General features: G+C 42.6%; 1 protein-coding gene across 1 annotated transcript in view; it reads right to left on the bottom strand.

Annotated features, from left to right (window-relative positions):
* Positions 1–13344, bottom strand: part of PLD5 (phospholipase D family member 5) — a gene marked incomplete at both ends in the record, with an annotated part of 494399 nt that extends 481055 nt beyond the window's left edge. Inside the window, one exon of the mRNA XM_082833648.1 lies at positions 13156–13344. Within this exon, the coding sequence (XP_082689774.1) occupies positions 13156–13344 (189 nt within the window). The remainder of the gene's footprint in view (positions 1–13155) is intronic.
* Positions 13345–14576: the final 1232 nt, after the last annotated feature.

The following is a 14576-nucleotide window of genomic DNA, read 5'->3' as shown; positions in this document are numbered from 1 at the left end:
GACACTAAAAAGACAATAGAAAAGATCAAAGAAACTACGAGCTGGTTTTTTGAAAAGATAAACAAAATAGACAAACCTTTAGGCAGACTTACCAAGAAAAAAGGTAGAGAACTAAAATAAATAAAATTAGAATTGCTCTTTCTTCTAAGAGCAGGAACAGGAATAAAAACAAGGATGGCCACTCTCAGCACTTTTATTCAAAACAGTATTGGAAGTCCTAGCCACAGCAATTAGGCAGGAAAAAGAAATAAAATGCATCTATATTGGAAAGGAAGAAGTAAAATTGTCTCTATCTGCAGATGACATGATATTATATATAGAAAACTACAGGGACTCCACCAAAAAACTGTTAGAAATAAACAAATACAGTTACGTTGCAGGGTACAAAATCAACAAACAAAAATCTGTTGTGTTTATATACAGTAACAATGAGCTAACAGAAAGAGAAATTAAGAGAACAATCTCATTTATAATCACAGCCAAAAGAATAAAATACCTAGGAATAAATTTAACCAAGGAGGTGAAACACCTATACACTGAAAACTATAAGACACTGTTGAAAGAAACTGAAGAAGACACAAGTAAATGGAAAGCTATTCCATGCTCATAGATTGGAAGAATTAACATTGTTAAAATGTCCACTCAACCCAAAGAAATCTACAGATTCAAAGCAATCCCTATCAAAATTCCAATAGCATTTTTCAAAGAGAAGAATCCTAAAATGCATAAGGAACCACAGAAGACCCCAAATAGCCAAAACAATTTGAGAAAGAAAGAGCACACTCCCTGATTTCAAATTATTTTACAAAGCTATACTAACCAAAACAGTATGGTGTTGGCATAAAAGCGGACACATAGATCACAGAACAGAATAGAGAGCCCAGAAATAAACCCATGCATATGTGGTCAGTTAATTTAAGACAAAGAAGCCAAGACTGTACACTGGGGAAAGTACGGTCTCTTCAATAAATGGTGTTAGGGAAACTGGCCAGCCACATGCAAAAGAATGAAACTGGACCACTATACACAAAAATAATTGAAAATGGATTAAAGATTTGAATGCAAGACCTGAAATCATAAAACTTCTAGAAGAAAACACAGGCTGTAAGCTCCACGACATCTGTCTTGGTGGTAATGTTTTCGATTTGACATCAAAGGCAAAGGCATCAAAAGCAGAAATAAACAAGCGGGACTACATCAAACTAAAAAGCTTCTGCACAGCAAGGAAACCATCAACAAAATGAAAAAGCAACCTACCAAATGGGAGAAAATATTTGCAAATCATATATCTGATAAAGAGTTAATAACCAAAGAATTCGTACAACTCAACAGCAAAGAACAAACAACTCTTTAAAAAATGGGCAGAGTATCTGAATAGACATTTTTCCTAAGAAGACATACAGATGGCCAAAAGATAAATGAAAATATGCTCAACATCACTAATCATCAGGGAAATGCAGATTAAAACCAGAATGGGATATCACCTAACACCTGTGAGAATGACTATAATAAAAAAGACAACAAATAACAAGTGCTAGTAAACATACGGAGAAAAGGAAATACTACAGCACTATTGGTGGGAATATAAATTGGTACAGCCTCTATGGGAAACAGTATGCAAACTCCTCAAAAAGTTAAAAATGCAACTACCCTATGATCTAGCAATCTCACTTCTGAGTATTTACCCAAAGGAAATGAAAACAGGATATTGAAGAGATATCTGCACTTCCATGATCACTGCAGCATTAATTCCAATAGCCATGATGTGAAAAGAACCTAAGTGTCCATAAGCAGATGAATGAATAAATAAGATGTGATATACAAATATATAGAATATTATTCAGCCATGAGTAAAAAGGAAATCCTTTCATTTGCAACAATATGGAGGAACTTGAGGGAATTATGCTAAGTAAGGTAAGCCAGAGAAAGACAAATACTACATGATATCACTTATACGTAAAATCTAAAAAAAACAAAACACTCAAACTCATATATTCAGAGAGTAAAAAAGTGGTTGCCAAGGCCTGCGGAACGGGGAAAATATGGAAAGGTTGGTAAAAGTGTAAACTTTCAGTTATAAGATGAATAAGGTCTGAAGATCAATATAAACATAGTGATTATCAATGACAATACTGTGATATAATTGAACTTTCACTTACAGAATAGAACTTAAATGTTCTCACACACACACACAAAAATAAATACATGAGGTAATGGATGTTTTCATTAACTCAATGGCGGGAAACCTTTAAATACCTTACAATTTTATTAGTCAATTATACCTCAATTAGGCTGAAAACAAAAACTGTCAAGGCCATAAAAAAATGAGGAAAGCCTGAGAAACTATCACAGACCACAGGCTGACTAAGGACACAGGACAACTAAATGCAATGTGTTATCTTGGATTGGATCTTAGAACAGAAAAAGGACATTAAAAACTGGTGAAATTCTAATGAAGTCTGGAGTTTGGAATTTAACACTAAGGGAAACTGGGGTGAGGTATGTATAGGAAATGCCTCTAACTATCTCTACAACTTTTCCATAAATCTACAAGTTATTCCAAAATAAAAGTTTATTTTTCAAAAAGATGTATTAGGAATCTTACAGGACAGGTTTTAAGCAACGTGTGCACAAGTCATGGATTGCAGCGAGAAGAACTTAGGGAATGAAAAAAGTTTGGAAACAGACAAGTCAGGAAGTCATAGTAGGAGATTCTTAATGATCAAGAGTGGCAGGTCTTTAAGGGGATTTTGGCAGTTTTGACACATTCCCTGCTGTAGAGTAATCTCACAATCTCTGATCAAGTGCACTCAGCCAGAACAGGGCAGAGGCCAAATAATGAACCAGCAGATTTAGACACGGCAAAAAGTTAGACCAAAGTACTTGTGAAAAATTTAAAAATTAATATTCTTCTTGACTAATAAAAATAAAGACATATAGAAATAAAAACTAAAAAAAAGAATTCATGTAAACAATAGCATTAGATATTGGAATAGGTCACTAAAGTGTCCCTAAAACTCTCACTTCCCAGGTCTTAAAAAAACTGGATAGGGCTTCCCTGGTGACGCAGTGGTTGAGAGTCCGCCTGCTGATGCAGGGGACACGGGTTCGTGCCCCGGTCCAGGAGGATTCCACGTGACGCGGAGCGGCTGGGCCCGTGAGCCATGGCCTTTGGGCCTGTGCGTCTGGAGCCTGTGCTCCGCAACGGGAGAGGCCACAACAGTGAGAGGCCCACATACCACAAAAAAAAAAAAAAAAACTGGGTAGAATCTCAAACAAACTACAAATGGTTTAGATACAGCCTTGTCTGTTATCTCCTCCAGCTGACATTTAATCATAACCCTTTTCAGGAGTTTCTCATGGAGCTTCTGGTGTTTCTTTCCACTGAACTCTTGTTGCATTTAACATCTTAGCATCTGTCTGTCAAGTAGCGTAAGTAGTGTATGCCACCTCATTCTTTCACTTGTGTATAAGTCCTGCCTCCCTAGCACATATTCATTCATTCATTGTTTCAACAGTCAAGTCAGTCAGTATTGGATGTCTACCAGGCACTGTGCTGGGCATTAAGGGTACATTATTATAAATAAGAAACCACTGTTGTCCTCAAGCTTTTCCAATGAGGTCAAAAGATAGACAATTAATCAGGCAATTTTAAAAAAACAGTGTATTAAGTGCTATAACAGATGCTTGCCCATGATGTTATGGGACAACATAAAAGGGGTATTTAACCAGATTTTAGGTTTAGAAGTGAAAACATTTAAGCTGAGTTCTGGAGAACTAGACCATATGCAACCTGATGTCAAAGGCCCAATCACAGACATTTGAATTTTCTCAAGCCTTAAGCTCAGCTCCTTGCAGAGAGCAGAAATTAGACTGTTAGTTAATTATGATCATAATAATATTGATAATATGGATCAAGACAATAACAATGGCTTGTGTCCAAGATACAAAGATGAGTAAGGCAGAATTCCAACTCTCAAGGCATTTCTGGAATTTTCCCTGTTCATCCTTGTACCCATCACGCCAATCACAATTCCTGGGACATGCTGGCACTCAATAAATATTTGCTGAATGGATGAGCTTTCTCAGACTCCCCACATTCAGTCAAGCACCAAGTCCCATGAACTTTTTTTTTTTTAATAAGGCTGTTTCATTCGTGTGTTTACTGGAGTAGCAGGTTTTTTTGGGGGGGGGGGGAGGCATGTGACACGACTTGTGGGATCTCAGTTCCCCAACCAGGATTGAACCCGGGCCACAGTAGTGAAAGTACCAAATCCTAACCACTAGACCACCAAGGAACTCCCCCCATGAACTCTCATGTTCCTCGATTTTTCTACTTCTAACCATACTCTTTTGTTACTTCCTATCCCTACCACTGAAAGAGAATTTACACTGGTCCCCCCCCGGCAAGTCAGGCTCTTCTTCCTCAACACTGCGAGCCACCAGCAGGTTTTCTGAAACCCAGACTTGCTAACTGAAGTGCCTACTGAAATACCTCCTGTTTGCTTACAGAATAAAGCTGAACGTCACCAGCATTATTACAATTCAAATCCTTAAGTCCTCCGTGGTCTCGTCCTAATCTACCCCTGCGGGTGTTTTCACACGCAACGCTCACTTAAACAAACCCTGCCCTCTAGTCATACTTGTTCACCCACTGGTCTTCCAAACAGGCTTTTTGTTGACCAAATTCCACTCAAAAGCCTTGGTTCAGGCCAGTTCTATATCCAGCAGCTCTTCTTCCTAGGCTCCTAAGACCCAGTACAAAACTTTGCCTAGGGTGAAGCTTTCTTTGAACACCTTTGTGTACAGTGTGAAAGAGAAACCACATTTTTTTAATACAGATATACAACTGACTCAACACCATTTTTTCAAAAGACCATCTTTTTCCCAGTGCACTTCTGTGCCTGTCACTTTTGTCATAAATCAAGAACCTGTCAATAATAACATATACACAGGTCTGTTTCTGCACTTTCTGTTGATTGATCTATTCAATTATCCTTACATCGATACCACATTGCTTTAATTAATCTAGATTTGCTATCTGGAAACAGTCGACTAAGTTGTTCTTCATCAAGACTGTCTTCTCTATTCTTGGCCTTTTGCATTTTCATACAAATTTTAGAATCACTTTTCAACATATACAAACTTGTTGGGATTTTAATTGGAATTGTATCTACTCTATAGATCAATCTGGGAGAAAATTAAAAAGAAGTCTTATCAATCTCCTTAAGTATTTGATATTTTTATGCTAATGTAGATGGTAACAGTTTTTAGTTTTATTTTGGAATTGATTTTTCATAATTTAATTTTGTATAGTAACTTTGTATCCAGTGGCTATGATAAATCCAGTGACATTATTAATTCATTAAGTGTTATCTGTAGTTTATGTTGTTCAGATGTACAAAATAATGTCATCTGCTAATGACAATTTTACTACTTCCTTTGAATTCTTACTCTTGCCTTACTGCATTGGTTATGACCTCCTGTACAATGGTGAACAGAAGTGATGATGACGGACATCTATGCCTCACTATCCAGGGAGATATTTTTAAATATTTCACCATTAACTATGATTCTTTTTAAAGAAACTCTTTTTTTTTTTTTTTTTTTGCGGTATGCGGGCCTCTCACTGTTGTGGCCTCTCCCGTTGTGGAGCACAGGCTCCAGACACACAGGCTCAGCGGCCATGGCTCACGGGCCCAGCCGCTCCGCAGCACGTGGGATCTTCCCCGACCGGGGCACGAACTCGCGTCCCCTGCATCGGCAGGCGGACTCTCAACCACTGCACCACCAGGGAAGCCCTAAAGAAACTCTTTATCAGAATAATGAAGTTTCCTTTTATTTCCAGTTTGTTGAGAATTTTATCATGCCTAAGTATAGAATTTCATCAAACACTTTTACTTCATTTATTGAGATATGGGTTTACTTTCATTCTGTTAATGTGATAAATTACACTGACTTTTGAATTTTATATCAACTTTGTATTACTGGAATAAATTTAACTTTGTTACAATATGTAATCAATATACGACAGGATTCATTACCTATTTTATCCTTGTCTAAACAAGTCCTTTGAAGACAGGGTTTTATGCTACTTTGTATTTTTCTGTATTATTCATAACACTGTAATCACATTATAACTATATTTATAAAATTGTAAGCATCTTGAGAGAGGGCAAAGACTTGCTTTGGTCTTTGTATACTCTCTACTGTTTGGAACACAGTATACATCACATAAACGCTTGTTGAATGAAAGTCCTCATAATCTCCTAACAAAGTGTCTTTCACATAAAGTCACTCTAAATAAATATCTGTTGATGATGAGAGTGTCAGTTAGCGCTTTCTTTACTTCAATGAGTCCAATTTTCTCAATTTAATTCCTCATGTTATAACTGTAAGAGCCCTAACAACTTATTGGCAGGAGCACAATTACAGCTCAATTCAGAAAAAGAATATGTTCACAAGTTTCACCATCTACTCTAGAGGATAAAAAACCATATTTATCACCCAACTGCCATGACATCCAGTCCCATGATACCCAGTCAGGTAGTCCAGCTTGGGCCCACTTCATATGTTAGGCATCAGTGAGATTTTCCAAAGTACATAAGTACACCTGGGAAAGTTTCCCATGTTCTTCATTCTGCTTCATAAGCCCTGCTTAACAGCTTGATTTGTGATTTTAGAAACTGGGCTCTTTTGTCTCAGTTTCTGAGAAAAATTTAAACATACGTTTTTGGTAAAAAGGTCTGTCTCTTCACAACTACTATGTGGCATTTCAACTGTAACTCAACATTTATGTTGTACTCTCACAGCACAATTTATGTAGGTATGAATTTGAGACAATCAGTAACTTTAAATGTCCCCAACACATACACTTGAAGCAACATCTCTGGGTTGCTACTTTACCACAAATTCTCTCTCTGCCTAACTATGCCATCTATCAGTCAATTCAGTACAAGAACATAACACATTATAGTTACTGTCTTGTTCCAGAAATTCAAAAGATTCATCAGATTTCTTGACCTTTAGAGCCAGAACAGAAGAACTGGAAACTGTTACATAGGCTTAAACCTGAGACAGATACAGAAATCTGTGAGGAGAAGTGAAAACTTTCAGAGAAACTAGCCAGAGGAAATAGGTAGTGGCTATTACATGGAAGAAGGGAAGAAAAAAGGAATCTTAGCTTCAGTAGTCTTGAGCTTCTCAAGTTAAATATATTTAATATATCACTGACAGTGATTATGTTAAAATAACTCAATAAGCCATACCCAACAGAGTTCAAAGAAGTCAAAGTTTCTTCAAAACAAACTGAAGTGTCAACCCACTGTCCATTAGTAGAATAAATATATGCCACCTAAAGTAATGACAAATACAATAATGGACACAACACTGATGCATTAGAACACACTCAAGAGACATCTAGACTTTCATTTCTTGACGCATGGGTTAGAGAGGCAGAGAATTCTGCCTCAGCCTATTCTGTTTATCTAAAGTCACAGTAAATAATCCTGGTAAATGTTAATGTTCTTAAATGTTTGCCAGGCTAAAATTATCCAGTCTGGCCAAAAATACATAAACATAAAAAAGGATATTTTCTCCTTGTTCATTTGTTTGTTTCGTTGGTTAGTTGGTTGATTTTTAATGGTACATTTTAAAGATGCATCCCCTTAGGTTGAACTTTGTCTTTCGGTGCTTTACTGATCTGCTCTGTGGAGTATAATTACTTTCATGAATCTGCTCTGTGGGACATAAATAACATTACATAATATGAGCCTAGACCACGGTGACCAAGTTTGCTCCAATCCATTTATTCTTCTTTGCTCATCATGTGAATAATTTATTCCAGGAGGCAAGTGTGCACTTGGCATTTATCGACTATTCACTGGTAACATAAACTCTATTTAAGTGTGAAAATTCACACTTAGAGAAGACAATTTTTTTTTTTTTTAGTGAGGCACTTACTAAACCAAGCAAGACACTAGGGCTCACTACAAGTGTGCACATTAAGGATTCTGTCTTCTACTCTTTACAGTTTCTCTCTTCTGCTTTCTCTTTCCATTTTAAATAGGCTTTCTGAGCCACCATGCAGATAAATATTACCACCAGTGCAAAGCTGGGAAGGAAAGCAGAAGTTGGGGACAGGGCAAGGAGTTGGTCTCCACTAGCAAAGCCCACAGAGAGAGTGAGAACAAGAGTCAGCCTCAGAATGGCCAGGCAGGGAACAAACAGGGGCCCACTGGCCCAGGAAAGAAGCCCCCAGAAAATGGACCAGAAGCCAGGCAAAGAGGCCACTTAACAGGCCAGGAATGGTGAGCTGGCCTTGCTGACAAAAGGACCCATACACTTCTGGGTCCAGAACTATAATTCCGGCAGGCTGATCTCAGATATGAAATCTGGAAGCTCTTTGGGTGGAGAGTGCAGGCTCAGCCAGGCAACAGCTGAGCAGCAATTATACCTATAGGTATTGTGTGTTGAGCACTGAGCACGGGCCATATGCTGTGCTAAGAGCTTTATGTCTCATGGTCATCCTTATGAGCTAGTCATGGATGTTCTCTTTCTCCTTCTTTTGGGTCTTGGTTGAATGCACCTTCCTCACCCCCTTTCAAGAAAGTCTTGGCCAGGAAACTTTCTTTGGCCAACTATCATGAGTCAAATAGATGTACCACTTCTGGGTAGAAGTACTAAAAGGCATCACATGATTCACCAGCTTCCCTTCAGCTGACTTGACAATCATGCAAACAAGTATCAGGATGGAGCTCCCAGCAGGCCAGGCAACTAAGATGTGGAAAATATCCTGCTGCTACGGATTGGATATCTGGATGCTTATGCCCCCCTCCACCCCAGCCGAATTCACGTGTTGAAATCCAGTCCTCAATAAGCTGGCATTTGGAGGTGGGGCCTTTGGGAGGTGATCAGGTAATAAGGCTGGAGTCCACATGAACAAGATAGTCTTCAGAGAGCTCCCCCAACACCACCACCACCACCACCACCACCACCACCACCACCACCACCACGTGAGGACTCAGCAAAAAGACGGCTATCTATGAACCAGGAAGCAGGCCCTACCAGACACCAAATCTGCCTGTGCCTTGATCTTGGACTTCCCAGCTTCCAGAACTGTGAGAAATAAATGTTTAAAAGCCACCCAGTCTGTTACAGCAGATTGAACTAAGACACCTGCCAACCTGCACAGGTGAGAAGAGTGAAGAAAAATTTATTTTGTAGTACTTACTGAGCCCCTGCCATAAGGGGACTGTGCATCACTGGAGTATAGGCATGGACTGTCTCCTTGAATCACCCAGTAAACCTGCAACTCCTTATGGAGGACTGTGAATGTACATCCTGGTGACTGTGGGTCCTTCACCCAGGCCTATCTAACCAGAGCCCCACTCTTAACCACACTGTGGCAAAGCTAACTGAACAAGCAGGAGAGAAAATAAGACACCCCCATCTCCATAAACAGCATCAGGAACTTCTACACACACAGCTGACATCAGGCCAGGTGACTTAGCGGAGTAGCCACTGCAACTCTCTAACTTTGTGGAAAAAAAAAAAAGTCAATCAAGGCATATACCACCAAAGGACACCAGCCTAATGTTACACCGTCCTCTGGGATAGCCAAACTGTATTAAATGGTGACTCTCAAAGTGATCCAGCCCCAGGGAGGGCTGACAGAGCAGAGTGGGTTAGAGTTGAAAAAGTGGCCCCATGCTCCGCTTCTTTGCTAGATCATAACCTTCGCTTTTACATTATACCTAAAGTAAATATGGGATCCTACAGAGAATAAGACTTCCATTGTTTCCCAAACCTAATGCCTTCTAAAGCCATTGGCGTTATGAGGCTGAACAGGAGGCGAAAGATTCTAAGAACCAAGACACTATTTGCAGCTAATAAGACAACATTCTACGCAAGGCCCAGAAATTTTACTTTTTCCTGAAATTTACAAGTAGAGTTCAAAATCTAGAATTCATGGTATAAACATAACTTCCTTGTATCTTCTAATCATGACTTAAGAATGGGAGAATTCCCTCACATACATTTATTCCTTAATGGGTATTCATCTTAAGTATCAACCAACCAACAACAGGAGACCTACTAGAGAATGGACTTGAGGATATGGGGAGGCGGAAGGGTAAGTGGTGACAAAGTGAGAGAGTGGCATGGACATATATACACTACCAAACATAAGGTAGATAGCTAGTGGGAAGCAGCCGCATAGCACAGGGAGATCAGCTCGGGGCTTTGTGACCACCTAGAGGGGTGGGATAGGGAGGGTGGGAGGGAGGGAGACGCAAGAGGGAAGAGATATGGAAACATATGTATATATATATAACTGATTCATTTTGTTGTAAAGCAGAAACTAACACACCATTGTAAAGCGATTATACTCCAATAAAGATGTTAAAAAAAATTTAAAGATGCGTTGAATGTATTCCAATCCTTAATCATTCAATTTCTGTCACTTTTCTCTGGTCCAATCTGGGGATTAGTCCTGCAGCCTTTAAACTAGAAAAGGAGAGGTAAACTATTCTCATTTTTAGCAAATTGAGTGGAAATATATTCTCTAGCTGTCACTTTACATTGTGTTATTGACTTTCAGATTAAGCAACGACTCTGAAGTCTGGACAGAGTCCACACTCCGTTATTGGGATGACTGAATATGCGTACCATTTGAAGCCATAATTTATTTACGGCCTTAATACTGGATTGGCTTTTAAAGCATGAGCAAAATAACAGTAGGCTGTTCTCATGCATATGATCTCCATTATAATTATTCATTTTTTAACATAATAAAAATGGTAGTCATCCATTTGATTAGACAGATCAAAGGGGTCAAACTACTATATATCACCTTTGAATTTTACATGATACACTCATCCTAATCTCTGCAACATCTAAATCTGAAGGTGTCACATGTGTTCAGAATGTTGTCTATCATAAAGTCAACATTATATTTTCATGCTTTGTGTGGCAATAACATACTGGGTTATATTTGTTATGGGTTTTTAGATTTTAAATATCTAATTAGAAATTAACATCAAACCACTTGAAACATCGTAGTGTAGGCAACATAGGACAGATGAGCTTGAATGAAAATAAAATTACATTGTTATGCTAATTTAATTTTCCATAGCACTTTCATAAATATTATTTCACTAAAGTGTTTGTAGATGTTTCAAAGGGGTAAGAGAATATCACAAAAAAATGTCACTGGAAGCAAAGCCCCCTTTCTAACTGAAAGCAAGTGTACAGGAAAATATCAGAACAGAATATGTTTCATGATATGTATTTGAGAAAGCAAACAAAACTGTTACTTTGATTTAAATAACAAAAGAGGTAATTTTTCAAAAAATAAGTACAAGGTTCTATTTTGGAGCATCTGAGTGAAGAAGAAAGCATAGATCCTTATGTGCAAACAACCAGATCTCACTTTCCTTGGTCTCTAACCCTCAGCAGGCACTGAGCATCCTATACTCATCCACAAAGGTGAGGCTGCCGTGGCCCACCCTGTATGACTTAATACTTTCAGTGAAAATCTAAAAGTGAGAAACCATTTAAGTATAATGTGTGCAATGTCTGTGACTCAAGGAGACATAGTCGTAAAGGTGGCAGTATTGATTTTCAGTAAGAAAATAAAGGAACTAGACCAGCTAAAAGCACAAGCTGCAAATGAACACATATTCAGAGTGACACTGAAATGAAGACATACTCTATCACCACCCTAAGGGCAGACCATTCTCCCTAGTACTCATAAAACGACATCAGGATCCAAATTACAGGAAGATGCTATTTGCCCCTCTTTAATAACCACAGGTTCCTTCGCTAATTGTGGAGCTTGCATTTTTAAACAGATACTGCTGCCTTTCAAACAACTTGCATCCTAGAAATCTCCTTCAGTTACTTCCATGGTCTTAAGGATCTGAGGCATCCATTTGATATTGTCTCTACACACAAGACAGCATGCACCCCAATTCAAATCTTTAAACCTGCACTTTCGGACTTGATCAGGCCCTAAGAGAAAAGGCAAAGACCTTCCTTTCAGACTGGGTAAGAGAAATACTCCTTTGCCCTCTTCCTCCTGGGAAGCTAGTTGCTGCTGAAATGCCCAAGAGAAGAGAAGCGCGCGGAGTAGGGGGTGGGGGGCGGAGGAGACGGGGGAGGGGTAGGTCCTTGCGGCGGTAGATGTGTGAGTTCCAGAAGTTCTTTCTATCATAATTGGCGATGTGACCCAAATACAAGGAAACCTCCACATTCCATTAACAGACTCAATTTGGATTATGCAGCTCCGCGGAAAGAAACGGCATTTTCTCTGTAGCCAGCTGTGCTGCCCTCGAGATAACTCTCTTAGTTTCATGTTAACATTTGGTTAAGGAGATGCTGATGGGTCAGATTTGACACTGTGAATCCACTAAACGCCGTTTTACAGGGACTTTTTCTCTCCTGAATGGCGAGCCTAGGGGCTCGGCCCCAGCGCCAATAACGTTTCCGGCGAAACACGCACTCTTTGGGAGACGGGGTCCCCGCTCGCCAGCCCCCACCCTCCAGCGGCGAGTCCCGGGAGCAGGGCGACCTGCTCTTCCTTTCTCTGTTTCTCCTTGCAATGTGCAAACCCCTCCCTAGCTGGGCGCAAGTAGAGAGGACCGCCACCTGCTCATCCCAGAGGATACGCTGCAGAAAACTCGAATGGATCTTGCGCGGACACAGGCTGGATGCCAGCGGCGACAACTTTACGGATTTGTTCATGTTAGTTCTGGACCGGGTAAAATAGCCCCAAAGACGCGAGCAAACGCCCCTCTGAAGCCCACTACCGTGCAACACCGGCTCCTTGGAGCCACGCTGGGGCAGTTCCCCTTCTTGCTCACCCCACAAACGCACTGCGAACGACCCCCCCCCCCCCGCCCGCAGTGGAAGCCCGGAGAGGTCGAGGTGTGCGGGGCCAGGCAGTGCGGAAGGGAACAACCCCGCCCCGCCCCGCCCCTCCCCTCCCCGCAGCCCGCTCCTTCCCGGCAGGAAAGTGCCGGAGAGGCCCCGGACGGGCGTAGGACCCGGACGCCCCGGCCCCAAGCCGGGCCGCCGGCGGGGTCCTCGCGCCCGGCCCAGGGGCGCGCGTGTGGCAGGTGCAGGGCCGCGGTCGGGGGAGCGAGCCGCGCTTACGTGCTCCAGCTTGTCTTTCCTCCGGAGCCAGACGCTGGCGCTGTAGTCCTGCTGCTTGACGCTGCTGTAGAAGTTCGCGCCCACTCGGGTCAGGCTCGGCGAGGGCTCCTTGGGGCGGCTTTTCAGCCTCATCTGCTCAAAGCCCTCGTGGGGGGAGGCCGAGAGCCACTCGTGCTGCCGGATCTCCATGCTGACATGACCAGGCGGCGGCCGGCGCGCAGCGAGCTCGGGATGGGCGTGCGAGAAGCCGGCCGGGGCTGAGGGAGGAGCGAGCGGGCGCGGGCAGGGCGCGGGGAGCCGAGCGCGGGCAGGGCGGGGTGAAGCGGACGGGGAGGGAGGGGGAGGAGAAGGAAAGGAGGGGAGGAGGGAGAGGAGAAAGATGGGGCAGGAGGGAGGCCGCGAGCTAGACGTAGGCGCAAGGTGCGGGCGGCTGCGGTCCCGGGTGGGCGCTCAGCACGCCGGCCCCCGGCTGAGTGCGGCGGGAGGGGGCGGGGGAGTGGGAGTGGGAGGGGCGGCGGGAGGGGGGAGGGGCGGCGCGCGCCTGCAGGTTGGCGCAGTGAGGAGACAGAGGGCTGCGAGTCCGCCCGCCGCCCCCCCCGCGCGCTTAGGCCAGCGGTGGCCGGGCGGCGGACCTGCCTTCCGCAGCCTTCCCTCAGCCGGGCTCCGAGTCTTCCCCTCGCATTTTTACTTGAAAGCGAAGAGCAGCTGGAGAAGTCGGCGCTGTCTCCGTGCCCCCTCCCTCCTTGGCATCACCCCGCCTTTCCCCCACTCGCCGCCTCCGACCTCTGCCTCCCCTCTTTCTCAAAGTTCAGTAACTTCCAGCCTCAGGAGCCCAGTTGTCCCACCCTGGGGGACTCCGAACAGAGGGTGTCCAGCAACCCCAGAAAATGGCCCCAAGGACGAGTGTCTTCTTGAGCCTGGCACGATTTCCTTTGGAGGGTGTAGTGATGCAGACCCTCCCGGTGCGGTAGCCCAGCGGCGGAGCGTAGCTCCTAGCAGCCTAGCCCCTCGGATCCTGGGAGGGCGATTCCGGACCCCTGCTGCAAATACTCCGCCTCCACTCCGTTCTGAAGGCTCTGGGGCCCGAGAGCCGTGCGGTTCTCTTCTTGATTCCGGGCTCCCAGGGCCAGGTTTTACATCCCCAAAGCTTTTTACCCGGGCTTTCCCTCCCAGGCCCAGACTTAAGACAGGCTGCCTCGACGATTTTTTAGAAATAAGGCGTCATATTAATAATTAAATCTCTTTATCTTTTTCTATTTTTGAAATCAACGTTTTTCAAGACATTCTTTGGTTTTCCAAAACGCTGAATAACAACTAGTGTTAAGGATTTCTCAGGTCCATTTAAAAGCTTGTTAAATGTTTGAAAGCTAGAGAAGTGTAATGGAGTGTTTAAAGGGAGCCACAGATGGTAAACTGAACTC

This window comes from Leucopleurus acutus, assembly GCF_964270905.1.
Source record: "Leucopleurus acutus genome assembly, chromosome: 2".
NCBI classification, from domain to species: Eukaryota; Metazoa; Chordata; class Mammalia; order Artiodactyla; family Delphinidae; genus Leucopleurus; species Leucopleurus acutus.
The sequence above is the reverse complement of the archived record's forward strand: the minus strand, read 5'-3'. Positions and strand labels throughout refer to the sequence as shown.